This window comes from Ochotona princeps, chromosome 12 (assembly GCF_030435755.1).
Source record: "Ochotona princeps isolate mOchPri1 chromosome 12, mOchPri1.hap1, whole genome shotgun sequence".
Taxonomy (NCBI): domain Eukaryota; kingdom Metazoa; phylum Chordata; class Mammalia; order Lagomorpha; family Ochotonidae; genus Ochotona; species Ochotona princeps.
This window is the reverse complement of record NC_080843.1, coordinates 45,672,634-45,694,147: the sequence shown is the minus strand read 5'-3', so window position 1 is coordinate 45,694,147 and position 21,514 is coordinate 45,672,634. Positions and strand designations below refer to the sequence as shown.

At 40.6% G+C, this 21,514-nt stretch overlaps 1 protein-coding gene across 1 annotated transcript in view; it reads right to left on the bottom strand.

Moving 5' to 3' along the window:
- The window catches only part of GTF2F2 (general transcription factor IIF subunit 2), a 138,279-nt gene extending 116,801 nt beyond the window's left edge, over window positions 1-21,478 (bottom strand). Inside the window, exons 1-4 of the mRNA XM_004577465.2 lie at window positions 21,339-21,478; window positions 10,357-10,430; window positions 1,689-1,707; window positions 438-582 (exon numbers count right to left, since the gene is read on the bottom strand). Of these exons, the coding sequence (XP_004577522.1) occupies window positions 438-582; window positions 1,689-1,707; window positions 10,357-10,430; window positions 21,339-21,404 (304 nt within the window). The 5' untranslated portion in view covers window positions 21,405-21,478. The remainder of the gene's footprint in view (window positions 1-437; window positions 583-1,688; window positions 1,708-10,356; window positions 10,431-21,338) is intronic.
- Between the last annotated feature and the right edge of the window lie 36 nt (window positions 21,479-21,514).

Here is a 21,514-nt window from a genome sequence, read left to right as displayed (position 1 = left end):
TGATCTATTAAAACACCTCATTACAAAAATGCACAGTTTAAAACATTTGCACTGAATGATTTGGAAACTGATCATGATTAAAAGTTTTTTACACAACAAAAAAGCCCTTAGCAGTAACAGCAAAAACTCAGAGTGAAATACTCTCTAATATCAGGCAGTACCCTCTACAATTCTTATTTGCTAGATGTCAATTTAGCAAAATCAGCACGGATTACCTGTTTGAGAAAAACTCAAGATTATGGTTTCTTGAATATCTCAGAAGGCAGCTGAATGAACTAGATTCTCTTACCTTCTTTGTTCTGTATGTTTATACCCACGATAGAAGTTAAACCCTTCTCAAGAAACAGTCTTTCATGAAACACAACAAAACACATGAAACAGAAAAGTAGCATGATATGAGAAGCAGAATAACAGGTGAATTAACCATTTCACCTTACCTGATGAGCTCTCGGTAAATACTGTTAGGGTCTGTCCTCCAACACTTTGCAAAACAAATGGATGTTCTCGGGGAGCACTGACTGAAGCTGGTTTCCCACCAATATCATGAATATTTGCAAGATCTTCATTCAAAGTAAAGGACACCTACGAGTCACATTAACCAAAGCTTCTTAATATAGACCCAAGAACTGAAAGTATCTGTACAAAAAATTTTATTAGAAATCAAACACTTTTAAAAATAAATTTTCCAGCTAGTCTAGTAAACATTTTTGAATTTTTAAAACCGTTAATACTTAGTCATAAAGAGAATTTATTCCCAATTCTCAAAACCATACAGAGCTTTCCCAACACTATAAAGAAACACAGCTTCTTTTCTCTGGTCTGTGGCTAAAGAAATATTCTCAAAACAGAAGTCAAATTATGTTTTTCCAAAGGGCTCTCAGTTCATGTGTTATTATCTTCATATGCTAAGACCTAATAACATTCCTAGCACATGGAAAGAAAATAATGTTTGTAGAATTTGTGTATTTTAAGAATATTTAAAAGGCTTACTTTAAAAAAAAGAAAAAGTGAGGTATTCATTCTGAAAAGTTAAATGCTCCCATAAATGGAGGGTTGAGTTCTTTTTCAAGTTCTAATTATTACTGGAAACATACATGGTACTGTTTGATTTTTTAACACTTTAACAAATACAACTAAATATTTACAAGAAAATATAACATTAAGGTTTAGAATAAAACACAAGTGTTCTTTCAAAAAGATTTTTACTATTCACTACATCTCTCTAAAGGCCTGTCAAATTTTACATTAGAATGATTGCTAAACATACAATTACAGCCCAGGTTCAAAGATCATAAACATCTATCAAGTACCTAATAGCTTCAATACTGTGATATATGCTGTAAATTATGAACTGGACTTAGCACATTAAAATCTTAAGCCCTCAAACATTCAAAGTTAATGCCCGTGCCTCAGTGAAGGGAATGCCAAAAGTACTACTTAAGTCGGATTCTGTTTCACAGTACTGACAAGAGACATACTGAAGGCAAGGGAGGAAAATGCTGAAAATGAACTAGGAAAGAGCTCACTCATCCACACACTGGTGGCATCTGTATCTTTATGCATTGCTGTCAGTCACTCAGCTGATACAGAGTTTTCCAGAAGGCAAACAATAATTCTCTTTACTAAATGTAATGAAAAATAAAACAAGTTCATCCTTCAAATAAGTTGTATAAAAATAATAATCTTACCTCAGTCCTTCCTTGATTCCTAAAAAAAGAGCAAAAGAAATCTTTTAAATTGTTTAGCTTTCATTTCCTTTTCAAATGAGAATTAAAAGCTAAAGAAATATCAGTACTTCACATTTGCATAAAACATTACATGTAATATATTGATATTTGCACTGGGATCTCTCCAACTACCCTACTTATGATTCTATAGGAAAAACAAAGTCATACTAATTCCACATGATCGCTGTAGATATTATGAGTCTGTGTCATTTAATGCTTTCACAATCTGTCATACAATCCTTTGTCCAAATAATTATCTCATTATAATACTTACCTTTATTTTTGAGAACTTTTTCATTCAGCAGAATTTGAACATCTACTTAATATCAAATTGAACAGCAGCCATCTGGCATGCAGTAAAAATGACACTCAAGACACTAACATCCGATACCAAAGCGCCTGGGTTCAATAGCACTAGCTGTTGAAGGTCTTAGGCAAGTGAACCAGCAGATGTAAGAGTGAACTGTCACCATGCCTTTCAAATAAGTAAAAATTAGCTTAGAAAAAAGTTTCACAAATACCCAATTTAGGGGCCAGCGCCATGGTGTAGTAGGCTAAGTCTCCATCTGTGGTGTTGACATCCCATATGGGCACCAGTTTTTGTCCTCACTTCTGATCCAGCTCTCCACTTATGGACTAAGAAAGCAGAAGGGAATGGTTCAAGTCCATGGGACTCTGCATCTACATGAACACCTGGAAGAAGCTCCTGACTCCTGGTTTTGGATTGGCTCAGCTCAGATCCCAAAAGTCATCTGTAGAAATGGAACATCTATATTCAACTCCCAGCTTCAGTTTCCAGACTTTTGCAGGACAGTGGAAAAGTGTGTTCTCTCTCTTCTTCACCTTCTGTCTTGCTACCTCTTCAATCAATGAATGAATAAAAAACATATTTTTTAAAAAGTGTATAGCAATTACACTGTTGCAGAACTGGCTTGATTCCTAGATATTTTTAATAAATGTCAGCTTCCTGCACACATACTTGAGCCACCATCATCCATGTGGGACATCAGGATGGAATTCCTAGCTTATGGCTTTGGCTTAGCCCTGACCTGGCTATTGCAGCCATTTGGAGAGTGAGCCAGCAGAATGGAAGATCTCTGTTTCTGTTGTTCCGCTTCGTAAATAAATAAGTGAATCCTCCAAAGTAAATCATTCTTACTAGAAGGGAGTACTTTAAAAGGTAGCTCTGAGCTGAGCCTTGAAGGACTGCAACTGGGAAATATAGTTCCAGGAGTGAACAGCTCAGCAAAACCACGAATGGGTCTGACAACAAGTCAGTGATCAGATTTGGCTGCCAAAGAGCGAAATAAGGACAGCAGATGAACTACCAAGGACAACCAGGGCTAAACCGTGGAAGTTCTTCAATAACATGGCTCAAAAATATGGACCTCATTCTTTGGGCCATAGAAATCCACAGACATTGTTAGAAAAAAAAAAAACACCAATACAAAGATGTACCTCTGGAAGTTGGCAACAGAAAACATACATATAATGGATTAAAGGTAAATAGACATGAAGACCCATCAGGAAACTACTGCTTTCTCCCTAATACCCAGGCTAGTTCCAATCTAATCTCATTTTGTTACTCAATCATTAAGAACAAATACATTATATATCCAGCACCATTGTGCTGGGTGCAGGACACAGGAATACAAGCTTTCATGAATCTGAAGCCAGAAAAAGAGGATATGAGTGAGGGGCATACTAGCCTAAGAGAATAGCCCAGCTAAACAGCAGAAATGACAAAGTGCCTAGCACCTTCTTTCTGACACCTGTGAATGACAGCCTGGGGTTGGATGCTAAGAATCTCTCGGGGTAAGGCTAAGGAGTCCACATTTTAGAACAGATTTGTTTACTGTAGGACTTCTTCTCAGTCTTTCCTATGTTAAAATGCAATGTCAAATTCCTTCTGTTGGTGAAGTATGTAAAAAAGAAGTAAGAATATTTTAAGATTTCATATAAAATTCAGAATTTCCAGCATCTCTGTGTAGACTGGAAGATTTGGCAGCAAGTGTCCCCAGAGTGACATGACAACAATCCCCTTGACATGCATTTAGGTCAGACACTGAATTTATCACAGTTGCTTTCCTTTCCATTAGCCCCACATGACCTTGTCTGTCTCCCCTTAGCATAAGGTGTCACTGACTTAAGGGAGTGATTCCCCAAGAGTCATCTGCCTCTCCAACAGATAGGTACCTTAATGGCGAGTATGGTCTGCAAGGAAATCCTGAAACTAGATTTAAGTATTCCTCACATCAAGAGTTGGAGCCCACTAGAATATTGCAAGTCCTTTATAGATCACAGCATGGCTGACAAATCAGGAACCTTGCATGTGTGCACCTTTCAGCCCCAATTTTCTGTCTACAGAAACCTTCACCCCAACTCCTCAGGGAACCTGGGAATTAAGTAACAGCTGCCAAGCTCCTTGCTTTGCACACTGAAATAAAGACCTACTTTCTTCTACCGCCCTGATGTCCTGATGTAAGTGATTGGCTTTTATTTTTTTAATTTAAAGATTCACTTATTTTTATTGGAAAGGCAGATCTACAGAGAGGACAGAGAGACTCTTCAAGAGGACACAACAGCTCAAGATGAGCTGATCTGAAGCCTAGAGCCAGGAACTTCTTCCGGGTCTCTTATGTGGGTGCTGGGTCCCAAGGCTTTGGGCCATCCTCTACTCTCTTCCAGGACCACAAGCAGGAAGTTGGACAGGAAGTGAAGCAGCTGGGACATGAGGCAGCAGCCATATTTGATCCCAGCGCTTTAAGAGGGAGGATTAGCCAACAGAGCCATTGTATGAGGCCCAGTGATCGTTTTTCTGCGAGTGGACCCAGTTTGTGATTCTACAACGCCTCCAGTCAGTTTGCCATATCATTCAGCAACACTGTCACTTTTGACTTTTGTTTCTAGAAGCATTTATTTTAGCTAACTTTATGACAGAGGGGCAGTAGAACAAAGGCAATGCTAAAGAAGACATTCTCATAAGGTTAACGAAATTCTATATGGAGGTAAATACAAAAACCCACATAAAAATGGTGAAGGCTTGAATCACAGTGTGGTCAAATGCAAAGCAGGGGTCCATGGCTGGGTCATACGTGACCTGTGAGAGGCTACAGAAAAGGAAATGACTGGAAGTGGGCAGGAAAAGAAAACAGATCATGTTGACATTTACAGTCTGGGTAACTGGAAATCACTCAAGTGCAAATTAGGGAACACAAGAGGAAAACAACTTCATTCTTGTATCTATATAGAACAGCATGTTAGCTAGAATAATCAAAGTAGTAAGTCCTGGATGAATTAATTTTCTAGGAAGAAAAGTCAACTTTTGAATACTTAAAATTTATGTAGGAGTTATGTCTAGCACTGAGGTCAAGAAGCTGCATTTGTGTCCTTATATTGTGTTATATATTGGAGTCCTATACTTGACTTGGGTTCTACATTGGAGTGTCCACGTTTGATACCAGATCCCAGCTTCCAGATTCCAGCTTTCTGCTCTTTACAGATCAAGGAAGGCTCAAGTAGTTAAGACCCTTCCACCCACATGCAAGGCCTGGATTGAGTTCCTGGTTTTCAGCTTCTGCCTGGCCAAATCTCAAGGATTATGGGCATTTGGGAAGTTATCCAGCAAAAGCAAACAGTTTCTCCCTCTCCCACACACACACACACACACACATAAATACATTAACTGTACAGGGAAGAGCACATTTACAGTGAAGGAACTGAGAAGACATTCCTTAAAAGAGCAAACATCAGGGCATAGTAAGCTGAGCCTGCATCTGCTATGCCAGAATCCAATATGGGCACTAGCTGGAGTCCCAGCTGCTCCACTTCAGATCCAGCTCCCAGCTTCGCTCTGGGAAAGCAAGGATGGCCCAAGTGTTTGGGGCCTTCCATCCATGTGGGAGATCTGTAAGATCTTAACTACTGGTTTCAGATTGGCCCAGCTCTAGCCATTCAGGCCACTTGGGGAGTGAACGAGAAGGAAGACCTCTCTGTCTCTCAGTCTCTGTGTAATTCTGCCATTCAAACAAATATAATATAAAAAAAAATACAACCCTTATCAGGCGAAAAGTGTTACCCATTAATAATAGTGAGACAAGCTGAAGACACATAAACGTTGCTAGAACCAACAACCTAACTGCTCCACTTCTATACTCCTGCCAAAGATCTATAACCCAAATCTGATCACAAAGAAGGATCTGACAAAACCACCCTGCACCAACAGAACAACTCAGTAACACTACAAAAGTTAAGGGAGGACTTTGAAATGTTCTTGAGTGAAGGAAACTAAAAAAGACATAACAGAATGAAACCTCAGACTCTACTCCTTTTCCCTCAGTGTTACTCAACTGATGAGCCATGGATGAAATCTGAGGATCAGGTAGTAGTAACAGCTGAATTCAGTTAAAGCACTGATTGTGAGAGGTATATTGTGATTAGGTTGGAGAATGCTTTTTTTAAAGACTTATTTTATTGATTTGAAAGGTAGAATGACAGAGAAAGTGGGAAAGATGGAGTAAATTTGTCTTCATCCACTGGTACACTCCCTCAATGGCCACCAAGTCAGGACTGGACCAGGCCAAAGCCTGGAGGCATGGAATTCCATTCACATCTTCCAAATGGTTGGTAAGAGCACAAGTACTAGAGCTATCTTTTGCTGCCTTCAAAGACACATTAGCAGGGAGCTGGTTAAAGCAGGGAAGTGAAGACTCCAACCAGCGCTCATTTGGAATCCAGTGTCACAGCTGGTGGCTTAACCCGCTGCATCGGGCCCAGCGGCGTGGTCTAGCGGCTAAAGTCCTTGCCTTGAGCGCCCCGGGATCCCATATGAGCACCGGTTCTAACCCGCTGCATCACAACACAGGTTCCAGGTGAGTGTCTTTGTAGGAAAAAAAAAATTAGAATATTTGAGGGTGATGGCATAAGGTTGGTGACTTTCAGCTGGTTAAGCAAAAAGATTTTTATACTGTCCTTCCAATTCTCATACTCAGATTTTTTTTTTTTTTAATAAAAGCACTGTTTTTAAAGGCTACAGAATTTAGGCAGTTCCACTTCCCATCCAGCTCCCTGCTTGTGACCTGGGAAAGCAGCAGAGGACGACTCAAAGCCTTGGCATCTTGCACCCATGTGGAAGACACGGAAGAAGCCCCTGGATCCTGGCTTCAGATTGGCTCAGCTCTGGCTGTTGGAGCTATCTGGTAAATGAACAATGGAAGATCTTTCTGTCTCTCCTCCTCTCTGTAAATCTGCCTTCCCAATAAAAATATATCTTTAAAAGGGTATACAGCTTAAATAATCCTTTAGTAACAGAACTGAAGGCATAAATTATTTTTCTGTATTATAATCAAGGCTGAATTAATGTATTTTATATCTTTGTATCACTAACTTGCCACTTCTGTGGAATAGTTCCTAAAAATTAATGAGTGATTGAGTCAAGGTACAATTTTTTTTTTCTTTTCTGCTCATTATCACATCACACTTAGCTGATGCATTTATTTCTGTCTCAATATAGAGACACCACCAAGAACAGAGCATAATGCTAGAGCTGTGAGGCACAGAAAACAGTGGGATTACTCTTTCCTTGTTTTGAGCAGCAATACCATGTATGTGTCGCATGAATGCTATATATACATATATATGTATATATGTATATATGTATATATATCAGTATATCTGTATATGGATATTTTTAGATTAGCTTGGAAAAGTTTGCTATTATCAATGGCATATTCCTGTTCTAAGCTAATTCAATTTCACACTAGAAATATTACTCATGGGTCTGTTAACTGTGCTTAGAAAGACAGCTAGACGACCTAGCGTGATGGTATAACTGGCTAATCCTTCCCCTAAAGCACTGGGATCTCATATGGGCACTGGTTCATGTCCTGGCTACTCCACTTACCATCCAGCTCCCTGCTTGTGGCCTGGGAAAGCCGTGGAGCACGGCCCGAAGCCTTGGGACCCTTCCCCTGTGTGGGAGACCTGGAAGAAACTCCTGGCTCCTGACTTCAGATCCACCTAGCTCCGGCCATTGTGGCCATCTGAGAAATGAACCAGTGGTTTGAAGATCTTTCTCTTTGTCTCTCCTTCTCTCTGTAAGTCCACGTTTCCAATAAAAGTAAGTCTTTAAAATAAAAAAAACAGCTAGAAATTAAAGTCTTTCAGAGAAGCCAGTGTAGTGGCCTATGCTTCGTGATTGTCAACAAATACGACATGAATCAACTATTGAGAGAACTGTAGTATTCTGAGGCTGGATAGTGATATCAAAGAAGCCTGGATGTGACAATCAAACAAGCTCAAGCATAAATAGGTAAGTAAGTGAATAATTAAAACGTGGCACACAAATGTCCAAAACTATAAAAATAACTCAAGTACAACAATTTAGGAACATCACGAAAGTTGCTTGGCAATAATGGCCCAAATCTTACCCACTGTTATGTTTGTCTCATCTTATTCATAATTGGATTCTCCTTTTTCCAGGTATCAAAGACAACCAATCTGGGGAAGAGCTGCACCCCCTGCTGCCATTTCTTCTCTCCCATCTCCACCCCACAGCACATCCTCCTAGCTTTTAGCCCACACCACACAGCTAACTCTGGGAGATTGGTCGGAAGGTGAGGTTCACATTCATGTTGCCTTACACAAACAGCAGTTTCCTCTGCTCAGCTGTGTGTGTGTGGAATGACACAGGCGAAGACTTACAGAATAAGAATTATAAATGTATTGAATCTATGCTGCATCAGCCCCATGTCCTACTAAACAAACATCTGGCCCAAAGACAGCTAGTAAGTAACAAAATCAGTTCATATTCAGGCCCATACTCATAACCAGTATCCTCTTGTCTTTCTAAAACCTCAGGTGTTTATATTTTCTACCCAAATGAACATTTCTTTTTTAATCTCAGGTAACCTATAAACTGGTCAATGCATTCAAAAATCAAGACCTGATTATACATCTTCTAGTTTTAAAAATATCTGAAAACAAGTTTACCTGGTCTTCCCTAAAACTTTTCTTAAAAGCCTTGTATCTGCAAAGGTTCCTTAAGACAATTTTTCAGCGTTTCCATTTTTCTAGTCTTACTCTGCTGAGGAACTTATTTGTGCATGTCTCTTCAAGAGAAGCACTGAGAACTGAACATACTGTCTGTACTATGAGCAAACCAGCCAAAAAAAAAAAAAAAAGTGAGATCACCATCTCACTCCATTCTACAACAACAAATTCTATTACCAGTGGCTTTTGTTAATAGCCATATAAATGTGATGACTCATATTACACTCAAAATCAAAATGCTGATAACCTAACCACACGCATCCCTACACTCACCCATCCTACACTTGTTTAATTGTGAATGTGGTAATTCAGCAACAGCAACGAAAACTAGGTAAATTAGGGATGTAAACAAAACAATCTAGAAAATGCAGCCAGGAGACCTACTAGGGAACACGCTGGTTTCAAGCATTTCTTCAGCCACGCTGGGGTCCCAATTATTATAAATCCACTGTCATTACTAAAAGGATCTTTTTTTTTTTTTTTTTTTAAAGATTTATTCATTTTTTATTACAGCCAGATATACACAGAGGAGGAGAGACAGAGAGGAAGATCTTCCGTCCGATGATTCACTCCCCAACTGAGCCGCAACGGGCCGATGCGCGCCGATCCGATGCTGGGAACCAGGAACCTCTTCCGGGTCTCCCACGCGGGTGCAGTGTCCCAATGCATTGGGCCGTCCTCGACTGCTTTCCCAGGCCACAAGCAGGGAGCTGGATGGGAAGTGGAGCTGCCGGGATCAGAACCGGCGCCCATATGGGATCCCGGGGCTTTCAAGGCGAGGACTTTAGCCGCTAGACCACGCCGCCGGGCCCACTAAAAGGATCTTAAATCTCCAGACCAGGCTGATGATGCATCATGTTAGGTAGCCAGATCTTTTCTTTTACACATAATCACAATGAGCTATAAAATTAAAAGCAAATAAGGCAGGTTTTGTGTCATAAGTTTTGGAAGACCTCTCTCTCCCCCGCCACACTCCCGCTCTCTTTCTCTGCAACTCTACCTTTCAAATAAATGAAATAAATTTTGAAAAAAAATTAATAGTCAGAGCCAATGAAATCACTAACACCAGCTGAGCTTCAGAGACTACTTCTCTTTCTAACAAAGAAATGACACCATTACACTGTGTGCTAGATGTTCCCTATTTCTTCTGAGTATCCTACAAATAAGTATAAATGGCAAGGTAGACAAAGTCCCGCTACTGAAGTACATTCCTTGGTGCATCCAGTTATGTCCACCCAAGCACACTGGACCCTCAGAGGACAGAGGAGAAGGACGGAGGAATTCCATACTCTATTGCTCCAGGGTCATTAAGCCTCACCAACTGTAATATGACATTACAGCTATACTACCTGCTACTCACTGAGGCTGGGGGGAGAGTTGGAGAGGCAACGTAGGATGGACCTGTGTATGTATACATAAGCAAGGCACCTAAGACATCTCTGGAAAAGCCTGGAATGTTCATAACTTCTTGTTTTCCAAGTAAGTTCTCTACCTGACCAAGAACTATGATCACATACAAAGATATTTAAAAATTTCAAAAACACTTTTTCAAAATCTCAATAATACAGAAGTAACTTACTTGGCAATCCGCAGCTTTCCAACTTCACCTCTGCCAGGGGCTTTAGCCCACTGCTGTGACAAATATTTAGGAACCTAAAATGAAGCAAAACATTAATAAGATCGCTTTTGATGCCAACAGAACTTTTCAAACAGAAAAGATATTCCTTTTACCTAATTTTCCTGGTCTAATAACTGAACATTAATTATAAAGTATGCTTTGCACTAGGAATGATACTAAGACAACATGAAAAATAATTTTAGCTAAGAGCTCAAAGCCAATCTAGTTGGTGGAACAAAGTAACCACAGGCCAAATAACCTAATAACAATGATTCATAAAATAAGAAAAAAACTACCAAAAAGAATTTCTCAGTGGAAGATTAACAGTCTTGACTAGAGTTATGATACTTAGAGACACATCTGAGTTTAAGATACTTTTAAAAGTTAAGTTTGATTAAGTATAAGACTGTAACTTCAGGGGCTGGCATCGTCATGCAGTGACTTAGGCCACCGCTTACAACACAGGCATTCCATATCACGAGCATCAGTTCAAGTCCCAGCAATTGTTTCCAATCCAGCTCTCTGCTAATGCGCCTGGGAAGGCAGCAGAAGATGGCCCAGGTATTGGGATCCCGGCCACCCACATGGGAGATTCAGAAGACGTTCCTGGCTCCTGGCTTTAGCTAGCCCAGCACTGACTTTCATAGCCAAATGAGGAGTAAGCCAGAGGATAAAGATCTCTTTTCCTCTCTCTCTGCCTTTCAATTAAATAAATCTTAAAAAAAGAAGAAGAAGAAGATTGTTGACTTCAACTATTGTAATAAAGAATCTGGAAGAAAAAGTGTTAAACATAGCAGCTAGCATTTAAGTGGGACCACCTTGCTGACAATGTTCTAAGGATTCTACAGATCAACACCCATTTAACCCTTACATCTTTAACTAGGTGTAGTTTATTACCTGCCTTTTAGAGACAATGAACCTGGAGTACCCAGGAGTTAAATAATCCCCAAAGGTTATATAATTAGTAAATGGTGCAGCCAGGATTCCAATGTACACAATCTGCCTCCAACAGGGTTTGTTTTTTAACCCACATGCTATATATACCTGTAACCAGATACTAGATACATATTATCAAACAGGCTTTAATTCCCCAGAAGGAGAATGAAATCATGTCAGCGGAGCTCCTACTACACACTCCTTATTTCATTTTTCCTCCCTGGACCATAGAATCAGTACACACCTGTAAGATTATCTATCAGGCAGAGTAAATGAGAACCCAGATCAACTATGCAGCATGATGCCTTACACAAAACAAGTTCTCAGTGACTTAGGCACCATTGTTATATCTCACAGTGAGCTTAGGATAATAACATGAACATACATGCATAGCTGAGAGACAGCTGCCAAACCTGAGAAAGAAGAAAAATTCTACCTAGCCAGATTTAGATTTCTTCTGCAAAACAAATTACCTATTAGTTAAATAAGTCAAATGCCTTGAACACAGTGAAAATTTATGAACAGAAAAGTCAAGAGACAACCCTGATGACTTTTTTTCAATTATGCATGCATTCTTCCCACTAACACAAACTATTATGTGCCAGGCACTGTGCTACAGGCTGGGGAAAGAAAAAGTGGGACGGGAGCCAACAGTGTCAAGTACCACTCCAGACATGTCATCCCTATAGTCCCATCTGACACTTCCAGCCACCCTACAAAATCACTATCACTCTCCTCATGCTACAGAAGAGAAATCTGGGGCTTTGAGGATTGAGACAACAAAGGAAGCTAGTATCAAACACAAAACTTGATTCCAGACAAGACTGGCTTGACATTCTCTTTTGTCACACTATACTGCCTACCACAAGAGTACAAATGCTAAAAAAAGGAATATATAAAACATGTCAGGGAAAGAGCATTTTGTCAGTCCCACAACTGACAAGATTTCAACTGCACCTCACTCACTCACTCACTCAATACGTTTATAGGATAATAGGGGGAAGGAGGTACTATCCTGAGCAGGTGCAATGCCTCAATCGGCTAATCCTCCATGACTGTAAGCACCAGCATTCCCCATGGGTGCCGGTTCATGTTTTGGCTGCTCCACTTCCCTTCCAGCTCCTTGGTTGTGACTGGAAAAGCAGTAGAAAATGGACCGAAGTCTTGGGACCCTGCACCCAAGTGGAAGACCCAGAAGCTGCTCCTGGCTCCTGGCTTCAGATCAGCTCAGCTACTTAAGGAGCAAACTAGCAGATGGAAGATACTTGTCTCCCCCTCTCTTTGTAAATCTGTCTTTCCAACAAAAACAAATAAACCTTTAAAAAAATAAAATGGGGGAAGGTTTGTTACTGACTCAAGTTACTAAACATTTCAGAGGACGCTTTATCAAAGTGGCTTGATGAGGGTTTTATTAATGCCACCATGAATCCCACGACTTCTGATCTCTTTTCTTCTCCATGTTCTCAGTTCTTAGGCCTCCCCCTTGCAGAGTAAGAGCTACAAGCAACTCCCAAACAGCAAGAACCTCCTTCCCAAAGTTACTAGCGAACTTTGCCTCTCATGGCATTGTCCAAAGTCATATGCAATCTGTCCCTATCACTGAAGCCAATGATACGACAAATTCGCTGGCCAGCTTCTATCAATGACATCTTTAGAGAGTGGTTACCATCATCTCAATCTAAAAGATCAAGCAAGCAGTGGCTTCTTTGAGGAAAACCAAAATACTGTTATCATGTCAGAGTAAGTACATACTGCTTGGTGAGGGAAACAAATACACACAAACATTACTTGTCAGAACTAAATACAGGATCTAAAATTGATGTGTAAGTATAATGTTGTAAGATCAAACAAAATCTCCAAATTCTTGGACTACATTAATTATTCAACTAATGTCCTCAATCTTAAAACTGACTAACAAGTCAGCCTTTGCTTCTTGCTCAGTCTTTGATTTTTAACTCCAGAGAACTTCAAAGTCAATTACTCTAATGTAGTGGATAAACTATCTTCTACAGAATATCAGTGTACTCTGCAAATCCATCACAAGCTACATTCCCTAATAACTATGCACGTAAGGAAATTGTCTTTTCATCATCGTATTCCAAGTTACTGGCTCAAATGAGTCCTACTTTTAGATATTCCCAAAATCTTATCATCAGTAAGTCCATCCCTTCCATAATATGTATTTCCAGCTAGCATTCTGACCTCCCTCTCCTAACTTCCCAGTTCTCTCCTCAGAACTAGGACTCCAACAATGCTTCTATCCCTTCAATTCACTCAGTGCAGCTAATCTCTCTCTCGCCCCTCATTTCTTCTATCTTCAGTGAGCCTTGACTTCCCACATCCATTAATATAATCATTTCCTTGCTCCATCTCATTCCAAACTGCCCTCTAGAGCCTTACTCCTGTTTTAAGCCAATCTCGACTTGATTACTCTTCGATCTATTTATTATTTTATTGTTATTCTTCCTCTTCCACCATGTTTGCATTTGAACAAGAAAAACTCACAATCCTGCTAACACTTCTCACTTTAAATACATGGTTCTAAACATTAAACAAACCCAAAGAGAACACCTGGCAACTTAACTACAAATCACTAGTCAGTTCACTTTCCTGACTCCAAGTCATTCAAATGTTCTCATCATCCTGCAACTTACAACACCTCTTCCCTGCTTCCCTCCGTGCTGATAATCGAACTTCCTTTTCCACTGAGGAAGGACAATTGCCTACATCTACCACACAGCCAGTTAGATCTTCTTACCTACTTTCCCCTTTTAAAACAATGAAGAAAAGCTATGAAGTGTGTGGATCTGGGTTTCAGAGCAGTAGATAACATGCTAAGCAACATTCTTTTAAGTACTTCCAACGTATCATTTAATACTTATACAGATACATTATTTGCTCCATTTTACAAGTGAGGAACTGAGGTACAGGGAAATTAACTGATTTGCTCAAGACCGCACTCTAAGGGATAACTGTAGTCTTCCTATCTCCTATCCCATTTCTCTGCCTCTCTTCAGCAAAACTCCCTGACAAAGTTCTCTCCATGGGCTGCCTACATCTACTGCTCTGCCATTCCGTTTTGAATTCCCTCTAGATAGGTCTTCCCACCACACCACTGAAACTGATGGCAGTTATCAAAGCTCTCAGTGTCGTCAAGCCGATGCTTAGTTCTCATCTTACACACGTATCAACAAAACTTGGGAATCAATTCTCTCCTCCTTCACACATTTCATCACTGAGCTTCTGAGTCACTATATTCTTTCAATCTTCCTACTTCTCTGGACTTTTCTGATCTACATTCTTATCTTCCTGAGATCCTAACTTCTGAGAGGCCCATGATGCACCTCAGATCTCTCCTTCATATACACTCAGTTTTACATAATCTTATCCAGTCTCATGGTTTTAACTGCTATCTATAAAATTAAGGCAAGCACCATAGTGTAGCAAGCTAAGTTTCCAACTATAACACCAGCATCCCATATAGGCATCATTTTGAGGCCCAGCTGCTCCACTTTCCATCCAGCTTCCCGTTTATGGCCTGGGAGAGCAGCACAGGATGGATAAAGTCCTTGGGCCCCTGCACCCAATACTCATTAGAAGCTTCTGGCTGCTGGCTTCAGATCAGCTCAATAGGGAGTGGAAGAGTGGACGGAAAGTCTCTCTCTGTCTTTGTGTGTGTGTCCTTCTCTCTGTAACTCTGCCTTCAAATAAAAATAATCGTTTTTTTTAAAAATTCCATCCTATATAATGACAACTTCCATATTTATACCCAGCTAAGGCTCTTCCTCAAAGTCTACATCCAATTGCCTACTCCAACGCTCCATCTGAATATGTAGCAGGCATCTCAAGCTCCATCTGCACACTAAAACCCTTATGCTCCTTTCATTAACTCTATACCCTGCAATTTTCCACATCTCAATAAAAAGCAACTTTTCTTCCAGGCATTCAGGCTGGAACCCTGAATTATTTTTTCTAACACTTCACATCAATCAGACATCCTGTCAATAACACCTTCAACTTCTCACCAATTCCAATGTTCCTACAGCAGTCCAAGTCAGCACTATAACAGCTCTTATATAATCACTGTAACAGCACCCTCCCTGATTTCCTGTTTCCACTCTTGCCCACGCAGTTATTCTCAGCACAGTGGACACAGTGACCATCAGATGCTACTGATCTGCTCAAAACCTTCCCACTAGCTTATTCTAAATATGCTAGGTACTTCCTAAGCATTTTATACTACTTCATCTAATCCTATAAATCCCAATTGTCATTCCTTTTTCATAAATAAAGTGAAGCACCAAAAAAAAAAAAATTAGAGACAAGGGTCAGAACTGTGACAGAGTGGCTAAAGACATAGCCTGCCGTGCCAGCCTTCCATATGGGCCCCAGCTTGAGTTCCAGTCATCTCACTTCCAATCCACCTGGTAATGTGCCTGGAAAACCAGTGGAAGATGGCCCAAGTTCTAGGACCTCTGCACTCACATAGGGAACCCAGAAGAGGCTTGGGGCTCCTGACTTCAGGCTGGCAGAACTCTGCCCATTGTGGCCATTTGGGGAGTGAACCCATGGATGGAAGATCTCATCCTCTGTTGCTCTTTCTCTCTACTCTGCTTTACAAATAAATAAATCTTTAAAAAAAAAAAAGTTTGTTCAACATCTGACAATTACTAGCCCTGAAGCCTAAGATTCTAGCCCAGCACCACAACTATGTTACTAGTCATGTTGTTCTGCTTCTTTTTGGTCACTGGTTTCCCAGAGTCTCAGAATAGAACCCTGTCTTTGTTAATCCACTCCCTGTTGCTACTGCTCTCCCTCACCTGACTCAAGCCACAGACCCGTGATCATCCCCTGCAGTGTCAACACTGAGGCCTCTGATTTGCTGTCCCTTCCATCTGCACACTAGACAGGGCATGTCCCGTAAATTTTTTCAGGTCTTGCTCAAGGACTACCTCTTATTAGTGAAGCCCTTTCCTATCCCATATAAAATAGCATCCCCAGTTACTTAATAAATCCTTCGCCTTGTTACGCCTTCCACCTACTATCTATGTCCTTACTTGCTGTTCTTCCTCCAATGTAATACGTGTGGGCAGATACTGTATCTGTTTTATTTACAGCCATATCCCTGGCATCTAGCTACTATTCACACAATTCCATTTTAGAATGTACCTAGGATACAGACTTTAATTTTAAATATACTTTATTTCCTTCTCAGAGGTAAGTCTATTTCAGAGATCCACCTAAAGAGAGTAGGGGGCAATGCCAGTAACCAAAGGGGCATTTTCTGATCTTCTCACTGTTAAGAAAACAGAAGGCATGGAGAATCAAGATGGTGAAACAAGGTAAGGACAAATTTAAGCAGAGAAACATTAGCAAGGGTGAAGCATTCCAGCAAACAGGACAGCACAGACCAAAGGCAGAGAGGCACCTGGAGACTGACAGATATGGGAAAGCAGTATAAAGAGTCTAGTGTTTCAGTGACCAGATGCCACAGCAGCATTCAGCCAGTGACGATCGTAACTGCACCAGTGGTCAGAACTCTACCAGCAACCAGGTGGGAAGAGGAGTTCACCGGGAACACATGAAGTGAACCCAAAAAACTGCCCATTCTGCTGGTTTGTTTGATTTGACCAGGGGCAGAAACAGAGCAGCAGATCCCAAACGGGCAGTGCAAGAACAGGGTGAATTTCATAGTCCAGTCAGCACCGTAGAGCCAAATTGGATGCCATCTTGTATAGGGAGGCAGAGGCTATGGGACAGGACTGCACATGCACCGAGCTGGGAGTAAACTCATTTCTGGCTCAGTGAATTATAATGATGTAGCATTCTACATCTTCCACCCCAAATAAGTCTGGGTAACGCTAGTAGTGGCATACATAAGGCACCATTTTATACAGTTGGCAAAGGTTTTAAGACTGCAGGACGACAGTGAGCTGCACATGTGTTGATTTGGGATCAATCTCACTGAGCTCAGTGCATTATACCCACTCGATGGTGGCAATGACGTAAGTGACTGCAAACAAAGAACCAGGTACCAACCACAATAAGTAAAATAAAATTGTAGATCTGTGGGGTGACACAGCTTAGAAACCTGCCCCAAGGAGAAGAACCTACAACCAGAAGTACAATGATTAAGAGCAAAAGAAGAGACAGAAGAACAATGAGTGTTACTGAAGACTCACCTGCAAAAGAGCAAAACCTTTGACAACCTCAGAATTAACTGGGGAATACATCAAGAAAATGGGGGATACAGTATCCAGAAAACTCATTACAAAGCTTCTGATCAACTATGAAAAGCACATACAAGAGTTCAAGGAATTTAAGGAGTATGTCATGAGGGAAATAGCAACACTAAAACAAAATCAAGCTGAATTATTGGAAATGAAAGACACAATAGACCAAATTAAAAATTCAGCAGAAAGTCTCAATAATAGAATGAAGGAGAAAGAAGAAAGAACTCAGAATTGGAAGATGATGTCTTGTCACCAGGGGAAAACAAAAAAAAAGTTGGAAGCAGAGCTGGATCAAGCTAAAAAAATATTCAAGAATTGAAAACACTATTAAAAAGCCAAATATAAGAGTTATGGGAGTCCCAGGAGGTGCACAAAGAGAAGCTGGGTTTAAAAATGTATCTAATGAAATAATAAGGGAAATTTTTCCTAATCTAGAGAAGAATTGGGAAACAACATCCAGGAGGGGCAAAGAACTCCCAACAGGGTTGACCAATAAAGTTAAAATACACCTCTTTTTTTAGTCAGTTATACTAATCAATGGTGCTTGATTAATAAGTTTAAGACATTTACATTCTGGGTTAATATGAATGGGAGTAATTTGGTCCTGTCATCTTAGCAATGGGTTGTTCATTGATTTTGTCTACTGGGATGTTCTCTGCATTTGCCTTTAGTTTTTCTTGACTGTGGAAGAATTTTATTTAATTTGCAAAGACAAATCTTCCATATCCCAGTGAGGAGTAACACCCCTCCTAAACATGCTTACCTAAACTGTTGACATATATCATGTTAGAATTATAGTTAGACCACCTGAAAAATAGTTAGGTTCAGTGAAAACGTGCTTCAATGCTATAAACTGCTAAATACTAAAAGTAAAATAGGCATGAGACAGCTGAATAGCAATCTAAGCCATTTTACGGTGTATAGAACACGGTTGAATATAAACCAAAATTGAAATGTCTATGAAGAAGTCACAGGTTGTGGTTGAGAACCTGCATTTTCCTGTTAACATATTGGTTAATCAATACCATGTCAATTAATGCCACAATGTTGTAAATGGTTGGAAATATTATGTTGGGGCTTTTAATTGATTGGGATGATACTCTGCCGGCTCTACCTTCAGACCAGAGATGGTCCCACCAAGAAGCCATTGAACTTACCAGGACAATAAGATGCTGGACTTTATGCTTGGTAAATACCTCCAATGAAAGAATGTCAACTGAATTTGAACTATGGAAATGCAGCAAGGTGGAGCAATCCGCCGTGGGGGGAGGGTGTGGGGAGGGGCCGGGGGAATCCCAGTGCATAAAAAATGTATCACATAATGCAATGTAATTAATTAAAAAACGAAATGCAATAAAAATATGTTTAAAACAAAAAAAATAATTTGCAAAGACAAAGGAAAGTTTTGCTAGGTACATTATTCTGGGTCAACAACTTTTTGCTTTTAGAATTTGGAATAAGTTGCTCCATTCTCTTCTGGCCTGGAGTTTCCTGTGAGAGATCTCCTGTGAGTTTAATTGGCATTCCTTCATATGACAGTTGATTCTTTTCACGTGCACATTTAAGGATCTTTTCCTTATGTTCAGCTGAAGAGAGCTTGATTATCATGTGTTGTGGTGAAGACTGCTTTCAGTCAAGCCTACTGGGAGTTCTGTGCCCCTCCTGGATGTTGTTTCCCAATTCTTCTCTAGATTAGGGAAATTTTCCCTTATTATTTTATTAAATACATTTTTAAACCCAGCTTCTCTTTGTACACCTTTTGGGACTCCCATAACTCTTACATTTGGCTTTTTAATAGTGTCTTTCAATTCTTGAATACTTTTTTTAGCTTGACGCAGCTCTGCTTCCAGTTTTTTGATTGTTTCCCCCCTGGTGACAAGAAATATCTTCTAATTTTGAGAGTCTTTCTTCTTTCTCCTTCATTCTATTTTGGAGACTCTCCACTGTACTTTCATTTGCTGCACTGTATTCTTCATTTCTTTTAATTCATTTCCTGTGACACATTCTTTAACTCATCAAACATCACAGATTAGTAGACTTCATTAAAATACAAAAACCATCCATTTATTGCCTACAGGAGAAATATCTCACCAACAAAGATTAGCGGAAACTACAGCTCAGGGATTCTGATTTTTTTTTTTTTTAACTTCATCTCTTCAAAATTCTTTCTCATTAAATTCTTCACTAACTCACAGGTCATACAGTGGCATCATTTTCTTCCACAGACAAAAAACATAACAGAATATGCCTCTTCCAAACCTGCCCTACAAGTGATACTTAAAGATGTTCTCTTGACAGAGAAGAGGAATAATGCCCACCAAACCCAAAGGCAACTGCAAAGAACACCCCAGTAAAATAACAACAGAAGACAAAATCAGTGAACAACCCATTGCTAAGATGACAGGATCAAATTATCCCCATTCACATTAACCCTGAATGTGACCGTCTTAAACTCATCCATCAAACGTCATAGATTAGTAAGCTGGATTAAAAAACAAAACCCATCTACTTGTTGCCTACAGGAGTTTCATTTCTTCAAAACACTTTCTTTTGAATAAACTCTTCAATGACTCGTAGATCATATAGAAGCATCATTTTCTTCAAAAAGTGATTGATTTTTTCATTTCGTTAGTCATTCAGTAGCATGTTATTTAACTTCATGGTGTTAATTTCTTTTTTTCTTGCTGTTATTATTTTGTTTTGTGGCTTATTCATTTAAAGGGATGTATAGTAACTGTGTAATGGAGACTAACATATCTAGTAGCATGTTATTTAACTTCATGGCATTGTAATTTTCTATTTTTCTTCCTACACTTGATCTTAGCCAAAAGGCCGAGTAGTGATCTATTTTTCTTCCTGTAGTTGATTTTGTATTGTGGCTTTTCATTTAAGGGGATGTATAGTAACTGTAAACTGTCATATCCAGATGTGAGGATACAATGCAGTATGCATCTCTACTTTTAGACAAAGGTGAACTCGCAATGAAACTGTTTACTATGTCTTGACAACAGGATGCTGGACTCTCTGCCATTGTCCATGCCCGCAATGATGGACATATGACTGTGTATGAAGAACTATACTATAGTAAAAATACAGGGGAACTCAGTGGGGGAGGGGGAAGGATAGTTGATGGGATAAGGGAATGCCAGGGCCTTTGGAGCTGTATCATATAATAATAAAAAGAAGTTTTAAAAAAATCAAAGTCTTGGGGTGCCAAAAATTTCTCAAACACACGTTGAAATTTCAGCAATACGATAAAGTGAATCAGGGGCCCAGGTCCTGGGACAGCTGTCTCAGCAACTGCCTGACACCCCAGCACCCCATCTGAGCACGGGCTTGAGTTCCAGTGCCCCTACATGGGATGCAGCTCCCTGCTAATAGGCCTGGGCAAACAACAGAAGAGGGCTCAAGTGCCTGGGCCTCTGTCTCCCCTGTGGGAGACCCAGATGGAATTCCAGGCCCCTGACTGCAGCCTGCCCCAGCCCATTCGGAGAGTTCAGAGTCAATCAGAGGATGGAAGATCCCTCTCCTCTCAGATCCAGGAGCGTCTCTGTCGGGAACAAGTCCGGGTCAAGTGTCACAAGCCTCCCTCGTGTTCTGACAGACCAGGGACTCCCTAGGAATTCTTCCGTCTGGAGTCAACCTCTGCAATGGGGGGCCCGGGAGCGCAAGCCGGCACGGTCCGGGGGAGAAGCGGGACGGTCTTGGCTCCTGGTACCACTGCTGCTGAGGAGGAGGAAGAAGAGGAAGGGCCGGGAGGCTCGTGGATGTTACCTTGACCAGCCACACGCCGGTGTTCTGCTTGGCGCCGGTGAGATCGAGTTCCCCGCGCTCGGCCATGGGGCAGGTGCCGGTGGACGGACGTGTGGGCCGCGACACTGTCCTAGGGAGCTGGGGCGCTGCGGGGCGAGCGCTCGGAGGCAGCCGTGGTGGGATCGGACGGCCAGGAG